General features: G+C 40.9%; 2 protein-coding genes across 2 annotated transcripts in view; one reads left to right on the forward strand and one right to left on the reverse strand.

Moving 5' to 3' along the window:
* Window positions 1-25906, reverse strand: part of LOC106054617 (Krueppel-like factor 12) — a 57248-nt gene extending 31342 nt beyond the window's left edge. Inside the window, exon 1 of the mRNA XM_056037753.1 lies at window positions 25713-25906. Coding sequence (XP_055893728.1) covers window positions 25713-25748 — 36 coding nt within the window. The 5' untranslated portion in view covers window positions 25749-25906. The remainder of the gene's footprint in view (window positions 1-25712) is intronic.
* LOC129927674 (uncharacterized) lies at window positions 7002-12342 on the forward strand. The gene is made up of 2 exons (XM_056037752.1): window positions 7002-7314; window positions 8091-12342. The coding sequence occupies exon 2, from the start codon at window positions 9033-9035 to the stop codon at window positions 11940-11942; it is 2910 nt and encodes a 969-aa protein (XP_055893727.1). The 5' UTR covers window positions 7002-7314; window positions 8091-9032; the 3' UTR covers window positions 11943-12342.
* Window positions 25907-26784: the final 878 nt, after the last annotated feature.

The raw sequence follows: 26784 nt of genomic DNA on the forward strand, positions 1-26784 counted from the left end.
CGACGAAGACGGACACGTGTGGGAGGAAGAGGACGCCTTTAAAAAAATCGAGGCAGACGGAAAGTGGGACACTTTTGGAGACACTCACTTTGACCAACAACTCTGTGATGCGTTGTGGGGGAGGGCGGCGGAAGTGGGTCAGACTCACTGACATTGAACGTGAGCGAGAGAGTTAGTATGTGTGTGTGTGAGAGAGAGAGTGAGACAGTCGCAAAGAGGAAAATAAGAGGGAGGGGGGGGGATCGCGAGGTCACGCGGACACTTGTTACCACCACAGAATATCTGAATATCTACTCGGGAGGGGGGGGGAGGGGGGAAGCTGTCAAGGAGAAGATCTGGAGCTGACATCATTTCATAAGCAACATGTTTGAACGTCTAGGTGGCTACACCAGGTAGAGCGCGGAATGATTAGCCTGATGACCGTTGTTCAAATCTCCTTCTCTCCCCTTATCAGAAGCAAGATGCTACACCCCCATCCTTGATGATCCTTTCTCCCCTCCATCCCTAGTCCACGTAGCTCTAATGTAGAGTGCATCCTATGTTGGATATGATGGAAAGAGCCTTAGATCTCAAAATTGAAAGAAATGGTTGAAATGATTTTAAAAAATCACACCAAGTTTAAGACTTCTCGACATGTGTTGGAGTTAAATCCGAACTGCAGTACGGTGCACAGAAGAAGCGCTCCTTCATCTATAAAATGGCATGCGTCTTAAATAGCCTCTGACAAACAATCCAACTCCTGGCCTTCAAGCGTGGCTCAGATATTTGGTCCGACGGAACCGCTGACAGGAGAAGGGGCAAAGGCAAGCAACTGGTACCTAAACAAGAAACCTTCGGGCAGGAGGGGCTTGTTAGCCTTGTCTGGCTACCATCTAGCAGCGGTTTTCAACCTTTTTACAATCCCCCACTCTGCCGTGACCCCCACACACACACACATACAGCAATAGAAGAGTAGACAATACCAATTCATATTTTCGATGGTCTTAGGCGACCCTTAGCAAATGGTCAATCGGCCCCCAAGGGGTCGCGACACAGGTTGAGAAACCCTTCTAGTTGAAGGAATACTCAAATCAAATCTCTTGCAGCAATACCCAAACTCGGGAAACGCATAAGGAGTCAACATTGAGGAACATTCAGGAGCCTGCGATGCCGCTGATCCCAAACTGTATCGGCACTTGCCGTTCATTGTGAAAGATCGGCACCTTCGACATAGGGGTCACGGAGGTCACGCATAGATCAGGTGGGTGGAAAAAAAAGGGCGGGGGGAGGAGCTGCTTGAAGACACGATGGAAGAGAAGAGATCAAGTGTCCATTAAACGAACATTCATTAGAACAGGGTTTCAGAATGAAATGTAAGTTACCTAGGACGACGCAAGAATAAGGTCTAAGACAAAGCCAAGCCACTTGTTTTAACTCTCTCACAGATCATTGGCCTCCGATACATAACTTCGAATATCTATGGTATCACAGCCGACCATTGGCCTCCGGTACATAGCTTCTAATATGTATATCTTTCCTACTCGAAGATGGTTTACAGTTTTTTTGTTCGGCCCTTTTGTCACGCCTATGATTACCACCTAAACCTTTACATATGGGGATGACATGGCCACTCCTGCAGGCTCCAATACGGCACGTCCTAATGTGTGTGTGTGATAGCATGCTACAAGAACGAAGCAGTTCGTTTAATCCAGGGATGGTTGTAATGTTGCGAAAACAGATCCAGAGCAGAGACACTGAATCGTGTTGACTGCAAGCCCTACTGTGTACATTGACTAGAAGACTCGTGTAGGTCAAATCTAACACTGACCAGAAATGGGTCAGCAAGGCCTTGTGTCGCAAATCTATAATCTGTCCGTAAGATGTAGGTCATCTGATCATATTCAGCGCGAGTGGACGTGTCAGATTAATCAATTAACACAAATAATTAATGGGTCGTAAATCGATTACTTAACACAAATAAAAAGTAGACTAATAAAGAATTTGAAAGACGAATGGGTGAAAAAAAAATGAGAATTTAAGATTCCAATAAATATGAACAAAAAAAAAAAGCAACAAGCAAATTAAAATATATATATATATATATATATATATATATATATATATATATATATATATATATATATATATATATATATATATATATATATATATATATATATATATATATATATATATACTTTAAAAAAAAACAATAAAGCTTGTCTAAGGGAAATAATTCCAAATTTACAGCCATATGTCTCAATACTGTAAGAACTACTTCCCTTTTCGATATCAAACATTACCATTATTTAATTAACTATTTGTTTAATTTTTATTTTTTTTTTTAAATAATTGGTGCTAAGTTTCAGCTTGATTTGAGAATGGGAAGTGGGAGAAAGAACGTGGTCCGAGGTTTGTTTCAGACAGAGTTGATGATAAGCTTTGTCAAAGGAGAACGAAAAGTTATATTACCACACACAAACAAAGCTGAAAAATCTGTACTTGCAAAATAGTACATCATTTCAATCCACTTCCGTTGTGCTGTTTGCCAAGAAAGAGAAGCTATCGTTATTGTTTTCTGGGCAAAATGCAGACGTATGATAATGACGTTGCTTTAATAGTCAATTCAAAGTCTAGGATTTTAAACAGAAAATTTGGACAGACTTTTCCTACGCATCACCCTGCTCATCCTCAAGCCACCTTAGGTGGAAACGTTCATGAATAGAAATAATGGGGGCAATAGAGAAGCAAATGGAACTCCGTAGAGTGTCTTGGGTAATCCATTTGCTTTCACTTGACGGGTATGAAAGAAAGCCTTATCAGCCTGTCACGATGTATCATACCGGCAGTGGATGGTACATAGATGGAAATTGAGGTATGTGTGGGCTCGACCTTCGGCCTCTCTATATAAGTCTTAAATTAGAGCCTTCTTTAAAAAATAGCTTTGGCGAATTAGCATCTGCTAAGAATCAGCTCAGACAGATATGTTGCTTTCATTTAAGGTGGACTGAAGTCTTATCATTGGCATAAATTCTCAAGAGATTTAAACTCAAGACAGTCTATAATCTGTCCATAAGAAATGACGTCAATGCACACCTTTGTGTGTCATGTGCAGCATTCGTTAAACACATTATCTACATTCTTTCCGAATCAAATCTCTCGGACATAGTCAATATATTGGCACACATTCGTTAGATCAATTTTTTATGAGTGCACAACAGGGGTAAAGTGGCCAATGGCGAGACAAACGTATAATTAAGTTAGAGTGATCTAAAAGAGAGTCAGTAGAACTAGAAGCAACAGAGTTGGAAAGAGAGTCAGTAGAACTAGAAGTAACAGAGTTGGAAAGAGAGTCAGTAGAACTAGAAGCAACAGAGTTGGAAAGAGAGTCAGTAGAACTAGAAGTAACAGAGTTGGAAAGAGACTCAGTAGAACTAGAAGTAACAGAGTTGGAAAGAGAGTCAGTAGAACTAGAAGTAACAGAGTTGGAAAGAGAGTCAGTAGAACTAGAAGCAACAAAGTTGGAAAGAGAGTCAGTAGAACTAGAAGTAACAGAGTTGGAAAGAGAGTCAGTAGAACTAGAAGCAACAGAGTTGGAAAGAGAGTCAGTAGAACTAGAAGTAACAGAGTTGGAAAGAGAGTCAGTAGAACTAGAAGTAACAGAGTTGGAAAGAGAGTCAGTAGAACTAGAAGTAACAGAGTTGGAAAGAGAGTCAGTAGAACTAGAAGTAACAGAGTTGGAAAGAGAGTCAGTAGAACTAGAAGTAACAGAGTTGGAAAGAGACTCAGTAGAACTAGAAGTAACAGAGTTGGAAAGAAAGTCAGTAGAACTAGAAGTAACAGAGTTGGAAAGAAAGTCAGTAGAACTAGAAGTAACAGAGTTGGAAAGAGACTCAGTAGAACTAGAAGTAACAGAGTTGGAAAGAGAGTCAGTAGAACTAGAAGTAACAGAGTTGGAAAGAGACTCAGTAGAACTAGAAGTAACAGAGTTGGAAAGAGAGTCAGTAGAACTAGAAGTAACAGAGTTGGAAAGAGAGTCAGTAGAACTAGAAGCAACAGAGTTGGAAAGAGAGTCAGTAGAACTAGAAGTAACAGAGTTGGAAAGAGAGTCAGTAGAACTAGAAGCAACAGAGTTGGAAAGAGAGTCAGTAGAACTAGAAGTAACAGAGTTGGAAAGAGAGTCAGTAGAACTAGAAGTAACAGAGTTGGAAAGAGAGTCAGTAGAACTAGAAGCAACAGAGTTGGAAAGAGAGTCAGTAGAACTAGAAGTAACAGAGTTGGAAAGAGAGTCAGTAGAACTAGAAGTAACAAAGTTGGAAAGAGAGTCAGTAGAACTAGAAGTAACAGAGTTGGAAAGAGAGCCCTTTACAACTGAAAATTATTACATTCTAGCCCAAACGCCCAGTAGGATGTCGGGGTTGGGGGGTGTCGTCGAGCAAAGAAAAAACAACAAGGTCATGATCGAACCCGGGACCACTGAGTCCAGAGTGCTTACAAATGGGAGAAAGAAAATGAAATGAGAAAAGAGAGATGAAAAGGGCAAGGGGGGAGGGGTGTCTTTAAGAGGGAGGTTCACATCCAGACGAAAGACAAATCAAGGAGTGGGTAGATCTTCAATCCAAAAACTTGAGTATGGGCCTCTAGTGCATGGCAACATGTTCAGTAAAAAAAAAAAAAAGCACAAAAAAAAAAAAACATCAGGAGTGAGCAAGGTCACGGATACGCCACCTCTCACAGCACACCCCCCCCCTTGCCGTTTATCTGCACAAGCCCATCCCCACCCATCCCCCGAATCGTGTTCTGTGAATTATCTCATACTTACCTGGCCAGGCCCAGCTTGCTTAGGGTGGAAGAATTTAAAAAGAAAAAAGGGGGGGGGAATAACCCTGACAGTTAATGAAGAGCGACAAATCACGTGGTCTCGGTGAGAACGTGGGTACAAAGCTGTGTTACTTGTATGTGAGTTAATGTGAGTATATATGTAGTGACCATACATGTGTACCTGTGTCAGTGTGTGCAATGCATATTTCCATATAGGCGTTCCGTATGTGTAAATCTACACCTCCATATCGATCTACATCTGTTTGTAAGTCAGACTCTTCATTCACATATGTCTCCGCCCCTGCTCACTACCAATAAGTGTATCTCATAGCTACGTTTCATTCATATGTATACACTAGCCGAATATGACCCGTCGGGCTGCGGGCCGGGTTTACCCGAGTTCTCTCAACGTTTCACTCTTCAAAAGAGATAAGTTATGGTATTTTCTTGTATTCTTAGGGCCCCCCCCCGGTTGGGGTGGGACGTTAAAAAATACACTACGGTTCCTGCCATGACTTAAGGAACATTTATGTCAAGTTTTATCAAGATTGGTCAAAGGGTTTTAATTTCTATGCGGGACATACAAAGGTACATACGCCTTACTATGTGCTTTATATTGTAATGACCATGTTCTGTAGTGACTCTATGGTTGCGCACCAGCGCACGATGATGGACTAAATGAACGGGGAGAGAGGAAGAGGAAGTGCGAAAAGATTGAGATTGGAACGGTTCTTGTTTTTGGTGATCTATGTTGATTAAACTTTGTATTATCTTTGTTCCCATACCTCGTTGAGTTGCCTCCTTTAAATGTTGTAACATTGGTGTCAGAAGTGGGATTATAGGCGACTCAACGAACGGGAGGTAAGTTAGTAATGGCTTCCCCTATTATGAAACAACTAGACCAACTCTTGATTAAAGAACTAAAACAAGAGCTTCGGTATCGAGGTCTAAAGCTTGGTGGTAGCAAGGAGACACTTACAGCTCGTCTCCGGCAGGCCCTGATTGAGGAAGAAGAAGACCCGGACAGTTATCAATTCGAAGTAGGGCCAGATATAACTGAACTCCTAGGTAAGATGCAGGAAAAGATGGAACTCCTAGGTAAGATGCAGGAAAAGATGGATACACTTGATATAGGGATTAGAACCATGCAGGACAAAATAGACACACTCGATTCAGGTATCAGGACAGAATTGGTATCGGTTAACCAGAAAATAACCACGATGGAGATCACGATGAATCAGAGAGTCGATGTGGTAGAAAAAGACATAGAAGAACTGAAAGTTCAAGTTAGAGAAGGGCTCAGCAAGGCGCCGGTGAGTAATACAGGATCAATGTTACCCGAAGGGCTTGTAAAGATGAATACAGGATCAATGTTACCCGAAGGGCTTGTAAAGATGAAACCCCCTGTGTTTGATGGGTCCGTCTCCTGGTCAGTCTACAGAAGACAGTTTGAGGCAGCTGCTAAGGTCAACAAATGGAGCAGCGAGGAGGAAAAAGCGACCGCTCTAGTACTGGCCCTTAGAGGAAAGGCTTCCGAAGTACTCCAATCCATTCCAAACCAGCAGGATTATGCTGCTCTCGTCCAGGCTATGGAGCTTCGATACGGGGACGAGAACTTACAGGAAGTTTATAGGGTCCAGCTGAAGACCAGACAACAGCGGGTCAGTGAAACCCCACAAGAGCTAAAGACGGACATTGAACGACTTGCCCATCTGGCATACCCCACAGCAGCACAGGAGTTCCTCGAAGTAATCGTCACTGATGCCTTCATCGATGCCGTTCGAGATCCAGAGCTAAAAAAGGTTATTAGAGTTAGTGGCAAGCGTAAGGCCAGCTGTGACGAAACGCGTCCCTTCTCAATACAGAACTGACCAGTGCGGAACTAACCCCCCCCCCCTCTTAACCACTAGTCCCTTTTACACTAAACTGACCAGGGTAGAACACAAACAATCTATTACACCAATCCAACCCCCAAATTATAGGCCATAAACACACATCCCAAGTTACACCCAGACGCCGAAACAAACGTACGCAGCCGTTCAGTTCAGGAACATTAAAATTGAAAGTTACGCCCCAAACGCCGAAACAAAAGCACGCAACCGTAAAGTCCAGGGACATTAAAATTTGGTGTCCACGTACATCCCTTTGAGTCGACACTCCTAACGCCAGGGCTATTCAAATCGTTTCCGTCCGCGGTACCGTCGAGCGATGGTCCAGCCTGATAATTATGGTATGGTTCCGCTTTCATCCTCCTTCGTCCCCCCCCCCCCGGGTCGCGGGTTAAAGAAGTCAGGTGAATGAGCCCCAAATGAAAAGATTGGTCCAATTTAACAATTCTAAACTCAAAAGACTCGCTGGCCATTGGATCGTCACTACTCTTAACATACCGTTCGGGAACCTATAAAAGCCGGAGACGAAAGTTTCAGGTTAATGCCATTCTAGATCAGAATCACTGAGAAGTCAGAAGACTCTCAAGTCAACGATTCATTTGGGAACTTGTGTAAGGCAAAGCGGGTGAGTTGGAAAAACTTTATCATTATTATTTAGTGTGTCTTCGCCTGTAACATATATGTTCATGTATCATTACCATGTTAACCCTTGTTTGCTTCCAAATATTACATTTGTAAATATCTTTGAATATGTGTTCCTCGTTTACTCGTCAATGTTGACTGTAGTCCCAACGGTGGACATCCACCTTGCGATTCAGTTAACCCTAATGTCTATTTATGCATTTGTTATTCATTCATATCCATATCCATCTGGACCTATTCGCGTCTAGATCATTTTCTTACCTGTGCATATGTACCTGTATATGTGCACATATATATACACTATGATCATGCTTGTTTTGGTTATGCACATACTGTGCTGTTACCATGCATCCTTAGGTCCCGAGAATCAGTCTCGCGTGTCTACCCCACTATTTTCAGCTTGTCGACCTGCATAGTTATGTGCCCTTTTGCACACCCCCCCTCCCTTCTTCTTGTCACGGTCCTCTGGTCACGAGTGACCGCGGACTTGTTTACCTGTGGGTCAATGAGGTCACAGGGGCTACAACCCTGTAATATGGTCCCCCTGTTTCCCTCCTCATTTATGCCCCTGCCTTGTACATTTATATTTGTATTATTATTATTGTATTATTGGTATAGCAATTATTACTAGACCTAGTAAAATGTTGTTGACAAGTATCTTAGTTAGCCTGAGGGAGACGCTCCTATCAAGGATGCGCCCCTCGCCGACCAGCCTGCATGGTTTAATAATTCAGGCTTCTCTCATGTCTCATTTCATAGCCTCCTACACCAGGGCTGGCGTGTTTTGTTGCCTGAAGGCAGACCTCAGCAGCTCTCCACACATTCCCGTTGAGGGTGAGTCACTCATCACCCTCGACCCGAACCGAAGGCATTCCAGGCTGACGTCCCAGGACCGGTCTGCAACTACCACAGGAGTAAGCCCACCGCGTGGCATCCTCATATTCCTCACACTAGCGCCTGCCTACCTGCAGGGCACCAACAACTGGCTAAAACACAACGGAGCTTCAGCTTACCCCACCCCGAAAGAGAACCTTGCATAACAGATAAGTGAGAGACAGCCGAATAAGCAAACCATACACGAATCTTTATGAGCAACATCCCAGTGATGATATTATCTTAAACGTCACCATAAAATCCTAAATCTTCTTGTACATCCCCCCCCCTCACTCACTGATTGTATTTCTTCTTAATTAATCTTTATTAAATATTTGTTCTTTCATAAAATCAATAAGCTTTGCGTTTTGCTTGTGCCTGTCTATGTGCCTATATAACATCAACCAAATATTTACCACGTTGTGGCTCTAAGACTTTACCCCTAGGAGTCGCAGGCCATCGTCCCCATCGGGAAGTGCAAACGAACCGATCGGCGGACTTATTCCACCACAACGGGGGTAAACTGTGACGCCTAGTCCGGGATCACAAAACCCTAACTCATTCAGTATAGGCACAAGGCAATAAGCAGAACGTTCACAAATTTCCACCCACTAGACCCTATAAATATATATTGATAACATAGAACTACACATTGCTCAGTATGGTTTGATTATGTCAATGCTGTATAGTATATTATATTAATTATATAATTGTTGTATCATATTTAGATAATAACACAGGTGAAGACATAATTAAATAAATATTCAGTTAGCCTCTCACCCGCTTTAGCTTCTGAGCATATTTCCCCATCACCTCTATCCCACAAACATGGCTGAAGGCACTAGATCAAAAGCCGAATCAGCTAAATCTATCAAAATTCGCGAGCTCAACGAGCTAGCAGACCAAATAGGTATCAGACCTGATGATCGACCAACGTTCGTCCTGGCTAAGTTCGAGGAGTGGGAAAATAGAGAGAGGGAAAAAGAAAAAATAGATAGAGAAAGGGAAAGGGAAAAAGAAAAAATAGATAGAGAGAGGGAAAAGGAAGCTCACGCGTTCCGTATGAAAGAAAAGGAAATAGAGTTAGAAAAATTAAAAGCTAACGACGAATCCCGCATCACAATTGCTGCCGATCAAAACTCCCCTAACTGTCAAACCCCTCACTTCAACTTAGAACCTTTCGATGAAACCAAAGAAAGTATAGAGACTTTCTTAGAAAGGTTTCAAAACGTGGCTACCAACAACCAGCTACCAATTGGCAAATGGCCATTTAGAGTGTCACAAGCTCTTCGGGGTAAGGCCTACGAGGTGTATGCTAAGCTCCCCTCATCCAGTCAAAACGACTACTCAGCGCTCAAGAACGCACTGCTAGTCCAGTTCGACTTGACCGCCAGCTCCTACCACAAGAAATTTAGGAACTCTCGCCTTGAAAGGCGCGAGATGTATTCCAGTCTCTTTACTAGACTAGAGAAATACTTGGATAAATGGTTATCCTTAAGTCCCTTCACTCAAAATTATGAAGGCCTAAAAGACCTTATTCTGGTAGAACAGCTCCGCGAATGTATGACCCCTGACCTTCGCATCTTCATAGATGAAAGCGGTGTCACTACACCACAAGAAATAGTCAGTTACTCTGATAGATTTCTAGCAGCCCACAGGGAGCAGAAAACTAAAACATCAGACCAAAGCCCATCGATAGCGAAGGTAGATAAGCAGCCCGACCCGTCAACTAGCAGCAATAACAATAACAACAAACAAACACGCCAGCCCAACAACCAAGCACCCCGCCACCCCATTCCTCCCAACCCGCCGAGGCAGCAAAAGAAGTGGTGCAGCTTCCATAACTCTCCTACCCATGACTCCAGCGAGTGTCATAATAGAAGTCGCCCTTACTCAGCCCAACCACTGATGGTGATAACACAAGCAACTCCCGTCCTAGACTCATCACCGAGTAACCATCCCCCTACAGTCGAAAAGGTATTAGTGAACGGAATATCCTCTAATTGTCTATACGATTCCGGTTGCTCCTTTTCAGCAATCGTCAGGAAATCATTGGTAAAGCCCCGCTATATTAGCAACAAATGGGTCACCATACAAGGCGCAGACTTGAACTCTCCCCCACTCACCCTTCCGATCGCCCGAATAAAGGTGAGATCTAGATATGTCAACGGTAGGATAGAGGCGGCCGTCATGGACAATCCATGCTTTGACCTAACGCTTGGTGATAAATACGTGTTCCTGGGAACTCCTACAGACCCGAGGCTCACTACCCCAGGGGTCACTCCGGTGAACCCCAATACAGCTAACCCCTCGGTCCCTGAAACGGACCACATCAGCGCATTCCCTGTGACTACTGGAGCCCAGGCTCCACAGGATGGCGCAAGGGAAACCCTTAACTCTCTCCGCAGAGGATACAAGGAATCCCCACGAAGCTACCTGTCGTCTGCAAAGATTTTCGTTCCCGTGAAAAGGGATAAGTCGAAAATACATAGGCGCCCAATAGCTCGCAAACTTGGCCTCCCACAGCACCATTCGGGCGGGGAGGGAGGAGCACGAAGTCACGCGGCACGATCCCAGCGCTTCGGCCCTCAAACCCAGCAAACTGGCCAACCCAACTCCCAGAACTCTAAACAGAGCCGAGGAGTAAAGGCCGAGAATCCCATCAGCAGTTCTATCACGAAGAACGCTGACTCTAGCGGCACGAATGTTGTCATGCAGGCCGCAAATCTCAACGCTCTCGCCATCGAGCGAAGCACCCATTCTGCCAGCGCACCCATCAATGCACAGGGCACTGGCACTGCCGCCATCGTCCTTCTGCAGGACACTGGCATCGACAGCGTAATGGACGTCGCATCCAGCGCCACCATGATTGCACCTGATATAGTGCGAGGTATCAAACCCCTTGGTGCCGCCTTTAACTCACGGTCCACCGAAACCCACCCCAGGCCACTCATCACGAGAAGCGCCTGTACAAACTGTTATGGGACAAGACAATGTCTCCCCTTCGAGCCGCCTGGTAAGGCATCTCTGTTCCCCACTTTACACATTTCTGCACCCCTCCTCAACGCCGAGGGTCTAAAACCGCATCCGCCCTTAAGCCACATAGATGAGCTACCCTCTAACCCCGCCGAGGTCATTCTGAGTGAAAACGACCCGCCACCCAGCCAACTATCAAACCTGCAAGTTAGCTCAGCTAATAAACGAGAAGACTGCAAAATATGTCTAAAGTTTCTATGTCTAGTAGTCTCGTTGATGTTTCTTGCACATCACTATGGTTCAAACCCTAAAGCATCACATGGGCCCTCACACGATGGTTCAACTCTCCATGTGCTTCCCAAACCAGTACTGGTGGTAACACTTATGCTCACTACATTCTTGCTAGGCTATCTGTCTGATAGAATAGGGTGGCCACACTTTTGCAGCCGGCGTAAGGTATTTCTCACCACGCCTAAGTTCTCGAAGGGCCTTCCGCAGCTTCAACACAATGAAAACAAGCTGAACACCCAGTCCCGGCTACTACTATTTAGCCACTCTCTTGCCCGTAATGGCAGTCACAAAGAGGGAGTAACTCTCGCCTTCCTTGATTGGTGCATAAGTGTGTCTGCCAATACATCAACCCCAGATCCTGTGGTGGAGTTTGATGTCCACCATAGCATCCCAGCTCACGCTGGACCTGATGACGTGATCAGTGAATGCACGCTCCTACGTAGGGGCCCCGCTTGTCCCTCTATCATCTAGGCAACCTCTCACAGGTCAGTTCAGAATTTCGAAATTAATAATGCCTTTACAATGCATTATCTTTGGCGGAGGGGTGTGTGACGAAACGCGTCCCTTCTCAATACAGAACTGACCAGTGCGGAACTAACCCCCCCCCCCTCTTAACCACTAGTCCCTTTTACACTAAACTGACCAGGGTAGAACACAAACAATCTATTACACCAATCCAACCCCCAAATTATAGGCCATAAACACACATCCCAAGTTACACCCAGACGCCGAAACAAACGTACGCAGCCGTTCAGTTCAGGAACATTAAAATTGAAAGTTACGCCCCAAACGCCGAAACAAAAGCACGCAACCGTAAAGTCCAGGGACATTAAAATTTGGTGTCCACGTACATCCCTTTGAGTCGACACTCCTAACGCCAGGGCTATTCAAATCGTTTCCGTCCGCGGTACCGTCGAGCGATGGTCCAGCCTGATAATTATGGTATGGTTCCGCTTTCATCCTCCTTCGTCCCCCCCCCCCCGGGTCGCGGGTTAAAGAAGTCAGGTGAATGAGCCCCAAATGAAAAGATTGGTCCAATTTAACAATTCTAAACTCAAAAGACTCGCTGGCCATTGGATCGTCACTACTCTTAACATACCGTTCGGGAACCTATAAAAGCCGGAGACGAAAGTTTCAGGTTAATGCCATTCTAGATCAGAATCACTGAGAAGTCAGAAGACTCTCAAGTCAACGATTCATTTGGGAACTTGTGTAAGGCAAAGCGGGTGAGTTGGAAAAACTTTATCATTATTATTTAGTGTGTCTTCGCCTGTAACATATATGTTCATGTATCATTACCATGTTAACCCTTGTTTGCTTCCAAATATTACATTTGTAAATATCTTTGAATATGTGTTCCTCGTTTACTCGTCAATGTTGACTGTAGTCCCAACGGTGGACATCCACCTTGCGATTCAGTTAACCCTAATGTCTATTTATGCATTTGTTATTCATTCATATCCATATCCATCTGGACCTATTCGCGTCTAGATCATTTTCTTACCTGTGCATATGTACCTGTATATGTGCACATATATATACACTATGATCATGCTTGTTTTGGTTATGCACATACTGTGCTGTTACCATGCATCCTTAGGTCCCGAGAATCAGTCTCGCGTGTCTACCCCACTATTTTCAGCTTGTCGACCTGCATAGTTATGTGCCCTTTTGCACCCCCCCCCCCCTCCCTTCTTCTTGTCACGGTCCTCTGGTCACGAGTGACCGCGGACTTGTTTACCTGTGGGTCAATGAGGTCACAGGGGCTACAACCCTGTAATATGGTCCCCCTGTTTCCCTCCTCATTTATGCCCCTGCCTTGTACATTTATATTTGTATTATTATTATTGTATTATTGGTATAGCAATTATTACTAGACCTAGTAAAATGTTGTTGACAAGTATCTTAGTTAGCCTGAGGGAGACGCTCCTATCAAGGATGCGCCCCTCGCCGACCAGCCTGCATGGTTTAATAATTCAGGCTTCTCTCATGTCTCATTTCATAGCCTCCTACACCAGGGCTGGCGTGTTTTGTTGCCTGAAGGCAGACCTCAGCAGCTCTCCACACATTCCCGTTGAGGGTGAGTCACTCATCACCCTCGACCCGAACCGAAGGCATTCCAGGCTGACGTCCCAGGACCGGTCTGCAACTACCACAGGAGTAAGCCCACCGCGTGGCATCCTCATATTCCTCACACTAGCGCCTGCCTACCTGCAGGGCACCAACAACTGGCTAAAACACAACGGAGCTTCAGCTTACCCCACCCCGAAAGAGAACCTTGCATAACAGATAAGTGAGAGACAGCCGAATAAGCAAACCATACACGAATCTTTATGAGCAACATCCCAGTGATGATATTATCTTAAACGTCACCATAAAATCCTAAATCTTCTTGTACATCCCCCCCCCCTCACTCACTGATTGTATTTCTTCTTAATTAATCTTTATTAAATATTTGTTCTTTCATAAAATCAATAAGCTTTGCGTTTTGCTTGTGCCTGTCTATGTGCCTATATAACATCAACCAAATATTTACCACGTTGTGGCTCTAAGACTTTACCCCTAGGAGTCGCAGGCCATCGTCCCCATCGGGAAGTGCAAACGAACCGATCGGCGGACTTATTCCACCACACCAGCGAAGCCCTTGTGTTCGCTCTATCCTATGAAGCCGCTAAGAACGCAACCATAGAGTCACTACAGAACATGGTCATTACAATATATTAGATATGTGTGGAAAGGTGACTGAAACAGATGTCTTCGTGAATACTAAAATACGATCGGTATGTCAAACGGAGAGGACTAGAGCTAGGGAAATAATAAACCTTAATTTCAAATAATTATTGTTCGCAACAATTCATCTATCCCAGTGGCGCTACAGCCCATGGCTCTGGCTTGACTCAACACATCCCTCCATGCAGATCTCACCTGGGCCTTTCGTCTCCACGACCGAACCCCCCAAGCTGTTTTAGATTTGATTGTTCGAAACAAACTTTTTGTTAAAAAAAAAATATAATTCTTTTAAAAGGGACCAACATGCTAACCATCTTATGTTTTGAAACAGTTATAAGGATTGGAAAATTATATTAACTTTTAACTTTATGCCGGTTATTTAAGAATAAATAATCATTTTTCCCTGTGATGTGACAATGGTTTTAAGGTTTCTTGGGGGCCCAAAGATGTAGCATTTGATATATATATATCTTATTAATATATATATCTTTACTAGCTGGATATGACCCGCGCCTGCGGGCCTTAGTTTGAGTATTACATGTACTGTGGATTGGATTTAGATCTATGTCAAACTTGGAGAATGTTTCCTTCGCTTTGTTTTTTTATTTTGCCACGAAAATGGGTTTACCCGTACAGCCGACTTATTCATATTACGTGAAAACGGGTTTACCCGATTTGGTGAAAAAAAAAAAAAAAAAAAAAAAACTTCGTTCTCTTATAGAGACAAAATAGACTCCTTTTTTTTTAAGGGCCCTCCGGTCAAGGGAGAAAAATTGCAGTACTGTCTCCGCCATGACCTAAGGAACACTTATGCTAAGTTTTATCAAGATTTGTCAAACGGTTTTGATTTTTATGCGGGACATACATACATACGCCTTAAGTTATATAACTATAACTATAAATATACATAATATATATATATATATATATATATATATATATATATATATATATATATATATATATATATATATATATATATATAATTGTTATTGTAGCGTGTATATGCACGCAAGTCCGATATGTACACAATAGTACACATTATGGAGGTCTGAGAATTGTATGGACTGTATGTGAACCAAGATAAGTCGTTATCATAAGGAAGTACACGATAGTACACAGTTAAAAGTTAAAAGTACGTAGTGACTAACTAACCTGGAGATAAAATACAATCATTTAGCTCAGCGATGTTTAAAATACGGCCCGCGTGTCCTATGCGGCCCGCGACGTGGTTTATTCCTGTCCACCGAAATGTCGGCACAAAGTGTAGAAAATCGCCCATCAAAAAAAAAAAAAGTTGATACTTTATCTTCACGTTAGGGTCCTCACTTTTCTCTAATGGTACCAAGGCTTTTAATGTTTGAGTGTTTATGGAATGGGGCTCTCTGAATGTAGAATCTACCAGGAAAAGTGAACGGAACTTTGCTTGTTTTGTGTGTGTGTGGAACGTGACAATAAGCCATCATATTTGTTTCGTAAAGCTAGCTACGATGTTGCACAAATTTTAAGTAGAGAAATGAAGCCATTTTTGGGCGCGTAAAAGTATACTTCAAATAGCTCATTAATAAATGTAAATACTAGATCCCCGGATTTCCTATGTGCTAATATCAGGGGAATTTCATTTCGTTTTTTTTTTTTTTTTTTTTGTGTATCTTTTCGGTCATGTGGCTCGCGACATAAGTGTCGAAAATTAAAATGGCCCGCAGGTCGAATTATGTCTCACTGTGGAGACGATTTGGGCACCACATAATGCAGACCAGCTTCACGTAACAATCAGACTCTAGGTTCTAGTTTAGTCAGAGTGAGACGGATATATGAGAGTGGTGGAGAGTTGAGAGAAAGCAAGAGAAATAGAAAAAAAGCAAGAGAGAGAGAGAGAGAGAAAGAGAGAGAGGTACAAAGAAGACAAACATAAGATTTGGTTGGAGGGATGGGAGGCCTTCTAATGAGGTGTGGGTGTGGGAGGTACAGGTATGTACACATAATTCAGAACCATCGCAGAGAGGGATGGGCCAAGGTGTACTAGATGATAGACAGAAAGTTGGAAGGAAATAAAAAAACTTGGAAGTAAAACAGAAAGACAGGTAAAAAAATGTTTTTTTGTTTTTTTTTTAAAGGAAGAGGTCGTTGAAATGTAGGCACCATGTTGCTAAGCGTATCATGGATCTTGAGTTATCTGGTGCACAGTGGACAAATAAGTTCCTCTCTAGCTCTTATTGATGAATACATTGTGTTTGTGTTTTGTTCCAAACGAATGGTTCAAGGTGGTTGTTTTGGTTCCTTACTTTTTGTAATACAAAGTGGAAATCTTACTTCTTTAATGTTGGCCTACAATGAGCCACTTAATTCTCTAATATTGGTTTACAATGAGCCACTTAATTCTCTAATATTGGTTTACGATGAGCCACTTAATTCTCTAATATTGGTTTACAATGAGCCACTTAATTCTCTAATATTGGTTTACAATGAGCCACTTAATTCTCTAATATTGGTTTACAATGAGAAACGTAATTCTCTAATATTGGTCTACAATGAGCCACTTAATTCTCTAATATTGGCCTACAATGAGCCACTTAATTCTCTAATATTGGTTTACGATGAGCCACTTAATTCTCTAATATTGGCCTACAATGAGCCACTTAATTCTCTAATATTGGTTTACAATGAGCCACTTAATTATCTAATATTGGTTTACAATGAGCCACTTAATTCTCTAATATTGGTTTACAATGAGCCACTTAATTCTCTAATATTGGTTTCCAATGAGCCACTTAATTCTCTAATATTGGTTTACAATGAGAAACGTAATTCTCTAATATTGGTCTACAATGAGCCACTTAATTCTCTAATATTGGCCTACAATGAGCCACTTAATTCTCTAATATTGGTTTACAATGAGCCACTTAATTCTCTAATATTGGCCTACAATGAGCCACTTAATTCTCTAATATTGGTTTACAATGAGCCACTTAATTCTCTAATATTGGTTTCCAATGAGCCACTTAATTCTCTAATATTGGCCTACAATGAGCCACTTAATTCTCTAATATTGGTTTACAATGAGCCACTTAATTCTCTAATATTGGCCTACAATGAGCCACTTAATTCTCTAATATTGGTTTACAATGAGCCACTTAATTCTCTAATATTGGTTTCCAATGAGCCACTTAATTCTCTAATATTGGCCTACAATGAGCCAATATATTTCTACCAATGGCCTGTAGTGCCTTAGAAAAGCTTGGAATGGAATTGTATTAACACTTTAGAAGATCAAATGTTTTAAAAATAAAAACGATCTGTAAGGTTACAGAACCAGGTGGAAGAACGCGAGTATGAAAATGAGCACTGTGATGACTTCCTAATTGTTAATGAACCAAAAAAAAAAACGTCTCATCGAAGTACCAAACTCGAATAGTTTTATTTAATAGTAATCTGCAGCACTTTATGTACATTCTATTTTCTACCTCAAAACCATGCTCAAAACCTACACCATTTGTAAGCCTCCACGCACTAAGGCTCCGTACTGGGATTAATCCCTTACATCAAGGTCCAGGTATCTGGTAGTGTTCTTTAGGGTCCGCTTGTCTCCGTACAGGGCGAGACCCCAGCATGCACCAGTTCTATCTGTTTCAAGACTACTATCTTCATTTGTGTTTCTTGAGTACCCTGCAATCGTAGAGGATGTGTTCTACCGTCTCACAACCTACACCAACAGGCCTAGCCGCTCAACTGCCCTTCTGTATTCCTGATCTCACGTTACCCCCGCTAGGCTGAAACATTCCACCACTGGACTGGTACAGAACAGGGGCGTAACTTAAGGGTGGACACTCATGCTCCACGACATACACACACATACCAAAATACTTTCACAACAAGTATGTCTTCTGATCTTATCTTATAAAATACAGACTTTACTTACAAAAAGAACATGATTACGTTCTAGGGTGTCCCTAAGTCAATCTAGTCATGCATGTTAATCAATGACTTAAATTCTGCCAAGTCGTTGGTTTTCCTGGCTGACTTGGCCGACACCAGCAGAAGTGAAGTTGAGAAAGAGTCAGTCTCGGAGTTCCTTCAATCCCCACAAGAAATCAAGCATTGGGGTATCTGTGGGTGGGGGGGGGGGATAACTTTTTTAAGAAGCTCAACTAACATACATCTCAAATCCTTAGTCCCCATCGTGATTCGAACTCGACCCCCTCTTTGGTTTGGTGGTCAAGTGGTCTCGCCCACACATCCACTCACTCCACTTGAAACAGAATTTACCTCGTTTTGAAATGTGAAAGCACGCATGAAGCTAATTTACTGCCAGCCATGAAAAATTATTGTCAAGTGACCTTCAATTGTTTTTATGGAGCTTTCTGCATTTATGACACCCGGGCTGTTTTGGTGTTCTATTCCCTCCTTAAGAGATTAACCCTTCAAGAAGAAGAGGGCATTCCCCTCTTGTGAATCTCAGAAGATGAAGGCCAGGAGATATCAACAACGATCCTGCCAATTGATACAACAATGCTGTGGTCCAAACAAAAACACACGCACTACAGATTAGGCAAAGTGTCGAAGTGTGATATCTACCAGCACTAACGATAGATAACAACCTACTACATGTGTATTCCTCCCCCCCCCCCTCATTCTCTCTCTCTCTACTCCATTTTTGGAGAACAAGGATCTTGTTTTAGATGTCAGCAGGCTAGAGGGTATAGAGCCCCCCCTCCCTTTTTTTTTTTTAAAAGGTGTCAAAAGTGGATTAGACAAAGAAAAGTGGGAAAACGGGGGAGAGGAAGTGTCAGACGAATGACACAGTTTAAGGGAGTAGACGGTTCTCGTGAATGGCGCTTATAGGCTCTAATTTGGCTCCTGGTAAAGTATGCTTCAACGTGATGGGTCGGGGGGGGGGGAGGGAATCAAAAGTGAAGGGTAAAGATCAATTAAAATACAAGTATGAAAAACAAAACAATAGGTGGCGAGGAAGAATAAAAAAGGGGGGGGGGTGTATTCTTATCAGACAACTTGTCGACACTGGCTCTCTCTCTCTCTCTGACTCATCGCAATGATATCAATGACAAATGGGGAGCCATTTCTTTTATTGAAGGTTTGTTGCCAACAAAAATAGAAATATGGGTCATTCCAGAATTACTGGGAAAGTCTGGAAAAAACTTTAGCAGGGCACTAGAGAAAACCTCAGGGGGAAAAAAAAAACGACATCACACAAAATTATATTTCCAAACAGAAATCATTGAAACAGAAAGAAGACTTCATACAGACTTATATTTCCAAACAGAAATTAAACAGAAAGAAGACTTCATACAGACTTATATTTCCAAATAGAAAGAAGAACGACTAGAATAACTTCCAACTCTACACTAAAAAAGTCTACACACAGCTGTCACTGGAACTGTCTCAATGTTTCTTCTCATTGATTTCGGAGTTCTAGCTGACCACTGGTCACCGTGTTAGCGATATCATTTTTAATCGAGGAACATTAGGCCTGTCAGACATCTCATAACTCTTCCAATAAAAACTCCCCCTTCCTTTTTATAACTCTGCATGCTAATTAAAGAGAGTCTAAATAAGGGAGGTAATCAGACAACACTGTGTTAGTTTGGGGACAGGTCTCGTTTTCCCAACCAAAGTAGGTGGCTCCAGAGAGACAAATGTTCGATGCAGCCTTTTCCTCACTATGGCTTGCTTGTTTGGATGGCTGCCTGGTCGTGCGGTTTGCGCGCTGGACTGTCGTTTGGATTTATCGATGGTCCCGGGTTCAAACCCTCCCCGCTCCCATCCACCGTCGTTCTGCAGGAGGTTTGGACTAGGAAGTAACACTATCTTCAACTCTGAAGGAACATCCGAAACATTTTACAAACAAACATTCTACAAGTTAATAGTGTGTATAGCCATTCTCTTTATCCGCTTTCTCTTTCCGTGCGTTATTGAAATAGACAACATAAATAACCGAAAATAAACAAACAAATAAATACAAGAATTATACAATTACCAACTGCAACAGTAAATAGTAAAGGATAGTTTCATTCAAGTTGTATAGATGCATAGGAGTCGTTATTAATTAAAGTTTTGAGTCCGAATCAAAGTTATTGGTCAATAAGAGAGAAAGAGAGAGGGAGAGAGAGGAAGAAGAAAGTTTAAATGTTTTCTACATTGTGTAGTTTTCACCTGAAACAATGTTAACAACAACTAGCACTGAACTACATTCTGGCGAGTTCTATTTCATTAGATACTTTAGAAAAGAGGTAGGGGGGTGAAGAAAAAAGCGAAAGGGGGGATAAGTAGATACAAAGATATTAAAAACATTTAGAATCCTCCTTCTCTGACCTGAAGAACTTTTTAATCAGGGGAGGAGGAAAATCCCCTGTAATAAACCTGACCTCAAGCAGGTATTTCCATTGTGTCATTTCAGAACAGGAACAAAGTGATTCCTTATCGCAGTCCGGGATTTCTCTTTCAGAACAGGGAAAAGGGGGGTCGGGGTATATAGAAACCAGTGGAGCGGGCAGGAAAAGCAAAGCAACCAGTGTTTGATGGTTGACTAACAGATCTGTTCCATGTTACGATCAATGGTCAATATGGACTCTTGATGGAAAAAAAACATGTTTCAATCTTATGTGAAACGTTTGTATTTCAAGCGGTTCTCAGATTATTATTCTTGTTATTATTTTCCCTACAATCTTCGAGTACACAGACAATGAGATTGTGCTCGTCGTCGACCACACAGAAAAAGCAACTCCACAGAAACAGAGCCGGATTTAGACTTGCTAAAGCCCTAGAGTATTTGTAATATGGGCCCCCCCTTGTAATCATCATAATGTAACTTAATCTTTTGCTTTTTTAAAAAAACATTGGGGGGGGGGGGCAGGCAAGGGCACTGCACATAGGCCAATCATTTTTGTTCCAAGAAACACGTGACTGTTTAGAGCGACACCAGTGAGCGTAACATTCACTTAAACATCTAAATGCATCTGTTAAAAAAAAAATTGCGATGTACCTAGATGAAAATAAAATAAAAGGAATGTTGAATATAAATAGATATCATTAGCTAAGGCTGCTAGACCATTGGTTGTTATCAAAAGGAAGTTGGGGAAAAAATCAATAAAAATATTGAATTTTTTTCCTTCTAATTTCACTTAGTGTTTAATATAAGTTATTTTTTCCAATCTATTATTGTATATCTTCTTATCATTAGATCTATTAGTGTATAACTTCTAATAATTAGATCTATTAGTGTATAACTTCTAATAATTAGATCTATTAGTGTATAACTTCTAATCATTAGATCTATTAGTGTATAACTTCTAATCATTAGATCTATTAGTGTATAACTTCTAATAATTAGATCGATTATTGTATAACTTCTAATAATTAGATCTATTAGTGTATAACTTCTAATCATTAGATCTATTAGTGTATAACTTCTAATAATTAGATCTATTAGTGTATAACTTCTAATCATTAGATCTATTATTGTATAACTTCTAATAATTAGATCTATTAGTGTATAACTTCTAATCATTAGATCTAAATACTAGAAAGAAAACAACTACTTCACCTTTATTTCAACTATTTCAAAAACACAGAGACTCATATGCACACACACACACACAAATGTACTAATGCACTCGCCATGTGCACTGCGCCATGTGCGCACAAATAAGATTTCCCACCTAAACTTGAGACATAAGACCGGCGAGTCCTTGCCTCCTGTTCGCACTGATCTCCAAATCAATCCCAGCAGGTGACGTCACCTGGGAGCCTCGCACTTCACCACGCTACCCCCCCCCCCCAGGGTACCTGTTAGGGCAGCGATACTCAAACTATGGGTACCACACTGATTTAAATCCACCAAACTCCACAGGTATATATTTAAAAAAAAAAACACGCAATGCCAAACACAGATCTTCAACATGAAAGTTCCACCGATCAACAAGCTTTGGAAATCCTAGACCTAAAACCGATTCCAAATATTAAGTGTAATATAATTTCAGATTCTGTATGACTGGCCTCGTTAGCTTTGTTTCAATGCACATTCAATTACTTTGTTGTTGTTGTTAGACATTGACTACGTGATAAGAGACAGTTGAAAACTTTGATAAGAGACAGTCAAAAACTTTGATAAGAGACAGTCGAAAACTTTGATAAGAGACAGTCAAAAACTTTGATAAGAGACAGTCAAAAACTTTGATAAGAGACAGTCAAAAACTTTGATAAGAGACAGTCAAAAACTTTGATAAGAGACAGTCAAAAACTTTGATAAGAGACAGTCGAAAACTTTGATAAGAGACAGTCAAAAACTTTGATAAGAGACAGTCAAAAATTTTGATAAGAGACAGTCAAAAACTTTGATAAGAGACAGTCGAAAACTTTGATAAGAGACAGTCGAAAACTTTGATAAGAGACAGTCGAAAAGTTTGATAAGAGACAGTCGAAAAGTTTGATAAGAGACAGTCGAAAAGTTTGATAAGAGACAGTCGAAAAGTTTGATAAGAGACAGTCGAAAAGTTTGATAAGAGACAGTCGAAAAGTTTGATAAGAGACAGTCAAAAACTTTGATAAGAGACAGTCAAAAACTTTGATAAGAGACAGTCAAAAACTTTGATAAGAGACAGTCGAAAAGTTTGATAAGAGACAGTCGAAAAGTTTGATAAGAGACAGTCGAAAAGTTTGATAAGAGACAGTCGAAAACTTTGATAAGAGACAGTCAAAAACTTTGATAAGAGACAGTCGAAAAGTTTGATAAGAGACAGTCGAAAACTTTGATAAGAGACAGTCGAAAACTTTGATAAGAGACAGTCAAAAACTTTGATAAGAGACAGTCAAAAACTTTAATAAGAGACAGTCGAAAAGTTTGATAAGAGACAGTCGAAAACTTTGATAAGAGATAGTCGAAAACTTTGATAAGAGACAGTCGAAAACTTTGATAAGAGACAGTCGAAAACTTTGATAAGAGACAGTCAAAAACTTTGATAAGAGACAGTCGAAAACTTTGATAAGAGACAGTCGAAAACTTTGATAAGAGACAGTCGAAAACTTTGATATCAAACAAAATAATTAATTACTAGTAAATAATGGACTAAAGGTTAATTTTTTTAAATTAATTAATTTTTTGTCTATGCCTATGAATAATTGTGCAAAGTTTCAACTTGATACGAGAAATGGTGTGAGAGAAATAACGTATACTAACTTTTTACCAGACAGACAGACAGATAGACAGACAGACAGTGAGTTTATATGCTTTGAATAACCATTTGTATTATATTTAGAATTTTTTATTTTTTAATTATTCTTTTTTTTTATTTTGAAGTAATATTAAGTTTAAAATATTACGTTTTAAAAAAAGCAAAACAGAACCAATGTACCCACACAATAAGAAGAAAGGTTGTTTATAAAATGATCCCCAAATTCTATAGTTTATGTTATATGAACTTATGAAGTCGATACTTATACAAGTGAAGAAACAATACCTGTAGGAAGGGGCGGGGGGGGGGGGCGGGGGGAAGGGAGGGAGAATGAAAAAAAAAAAAAAAAAAAAAAAAAGGGGTATGGATGTGGCTGGGAGTTGTTGGACTGGAGTTTTTGACTTAAATTCCTGGATAGTGTTCCGGATCTCGTTAAAATAACCCACCGCTTGTTTTTTTTTTAAACATAAGACGTCGGGGGGGGGGGGGGCGGTAAGGTAATAGCGAGATCTCGTTTCAATCTTTATCGTCACAGTTGGAACTTCAAGGATCAGGGTACGCCCCCCCCCCCCCATTCCCAACATCAAATGACTGCAAACGATTAGCTTTATTTCATGGCTTCAGTTTTTTATTTCTCAATGAAATGTTTTCAAAGATAATTATCAACGACGGAAGATTCGTTTTCTTCTATTCTTTGAAGTATCAACAATTCGTCAGCATGATACAGAGTTGTACATAACAAAATACAAGACAGAAACAAAGAAAGGAGAGTTTTTTTGTTTTTTTGTAACTTGCTGCATCAAAAGTCCAATGTGAAAACTAAATGATGTAGATTGAAGGACAGCAAGTCGAGTAGACACATTGGGTGGTTGGCCTTTTTTTGGTCTTAGTATTTAAAATGTTACAAATTTAAAAGGGAACAAAAAGTATGGTTGTCGTAGAATAAAACGCGTCGCTTGTCGTTAATATCAACACAAGTTGTTCCGTGACAGTATTAGAATTATTTTAGAGCCCAATAACATCTTGAAGTAGATCTAAATATAGCTCACAAAATCTCAGGGGCGATTTAATTATAAATTATGCAGGAAGCTGTTTTTGGGTTCTTACTAGATCTGAAATTAGGTCTAAAATTTGATTGGATCACTTCATCATGTCTAACATTTGATTGGATCACTTCATCATGTCTAACATTTGATTGGATCACTTCATCATGTCTAACATTTGATTGGATCACTTCATCATGTCTAACATTTGATTGGATCACTTCATTGTGTCTAACATTTGATTGCATCACTTCATCATGTCTAACATTTGATTGGATCACTTCATCATGTCTAACATTTGATTGGATCAACTCATCATGTCTAACATTTGATTGGATCACTTCATCATGTCTAACATTTGATTGAATCACTTCATCATGTCTAACATTTGATTGAATCACTTCATCATGTCTAACATTTGATTGGATCACTTCATCATGTCTAACATTTGATTGGATCACTTCATCATGTCTAACATTTGATTGAATCACTTCATCATGTCTAACATTTGATTGAATCACTTCATCATGTCTAACATTTGATTGGATCACTTCATCGTGTCTAACATTTGATTGGATCACTTCATCATGTCTAACATTTGATTGGATCACTTCATCATGTCTAACATTTGATTGGATCACTTCATCATGTCTAACATTTGATTGGATCACTTCATCATGTCTAACATTTGATTGGATCACTTCATCATGTCTAACATTTGATTGGATCACTTCATTATGTCTAACATTTGATTGGATCACTTCATCATGTCTAACATTTGATAGGATCACTTCATCATGTCTAACATTTGATTGGATCACTTCATCATGTCTAACATTTGATTGGATCACTTCATCATGTCTAACATTTGATTGAATCACTTCATCATGTCTAACATTTGATTGGATCACTTCATCATGTCTAACATTTGATTGGATCACTTCATCATGTCTAACATTTGATTGGATCACTTCATCATGTCTAACATTTGATTGGATCACTTCATCATGTCTAACATTTGATTGGATCACTTCATCATGTCTAACATTTGATTGGATCACTTCATCATGTCTAACATTTGATTGGATCACTTCATCATGTCTAACATTTGATAGGATCACTTCATCATGTCTAACATTTGATTGGATCACTTCATCGTGTTTAACTGATGTTTGCATCCATTTAAATTGGAAAGTACAAATACATGAATCTAAGCATCGGACAACAAAACAGGACAAGGAAACACTAGCGAGAAACCAAAGTTTGTATTAGATATCTACCTTTAGTCCAAGTGAACAGCAGGGTCGACTCCTCATGCAAGAAACACCAAATGTAACGTGAAGAAGAAGAAACAAAAAAACTTGAAGGAGCAAATCAATCAATGGTGGCGACCATCCCCTTTCGCCCCGTGAGTGTCCAGTGAAGACTTTGTTTTCGCGATCTGGTAGGGGCGGTGTCCTACCTGCACCAGGTGAACAGACAGCAAACAAGAGGCCAAAAGAGTTTTGAGGTAGGGGGGGGGGCAGGGAGAGTTTTAACGGGAAATTGTGAACAAGGAGGAGACGGGGGGGGGGGGGGACAGATGTAAACAAGGCAGCAACCATCAAGTGGCGCCACGCCCTTGCTCCAAGTTTACTCTCACAGCCAAAACTGGCGCCCGAGTGTGTTGATATAAATTTTCTAGTCCACAGCATGAATCTTACATGACATCGTGTGGCCAGGACTATTAGGTCAAGTGCTGCCACTGCTCCATAACAGAGGATCTCATACTAGCACCTACATCCAGCACCTATTGAAAACAGAACAGAAATACAGGGCAATTAAATGGTACCACCAATGATGTTATGTAGTGCATGTGTGTGTTTCTATGGTGACGGTGCAATGGGTTGGAGGCTATGAAATGTGGATGAAGCGAGATAAGTGGCACTGTCGTAAGCTGTCTTAGGGTAGGCCAGACGACTCCAGATTGCCAGAGTGAAAAGACGTGATTTTTGTAGTGAGTTAGATTTTGTTCGAAATACCATTTTTCATTTAATTACTCAAGTCTACTTCATTTATTTCATTTCATCTGAAGTTAAATTTGTCTTTATTGTAATAAAATGTCTATTTACTATTGTTCACAAGGAAGTTATTCAAGTTATATCGAGTTTTTACAAGTTAAAATATAATTCACCTACAGCGGTTTAGCTGTCTATCAGAAGTTTAGTGCTACAAGTCAAAGACCGTCAAAAGCCAATGGTGTTAAGGAGTGTATGTGTGTGTATGTGTTTCTATGGTGACGGTGGGCCAAGCTTAGCGATTGGTTGCGAATGATGCAATATAGGTGGCATTGTCGTCACTTGGTCTTAGGGG

This window comes from Biomphalaria glabrata, chromosome 8 (assembly GCF_947242115.1).
Source record: "Biomphalaria glabrata chromosome 8, xgBioGlab47.1, whole genome shotgun sequence".
In the NCBI taxonomy this organism is placed as follows: Eukaryota; Metazoa; Mollusca; class Gastropoda; family Planorbidae; genus Biomphalaria; species Biomphalaria glabrata.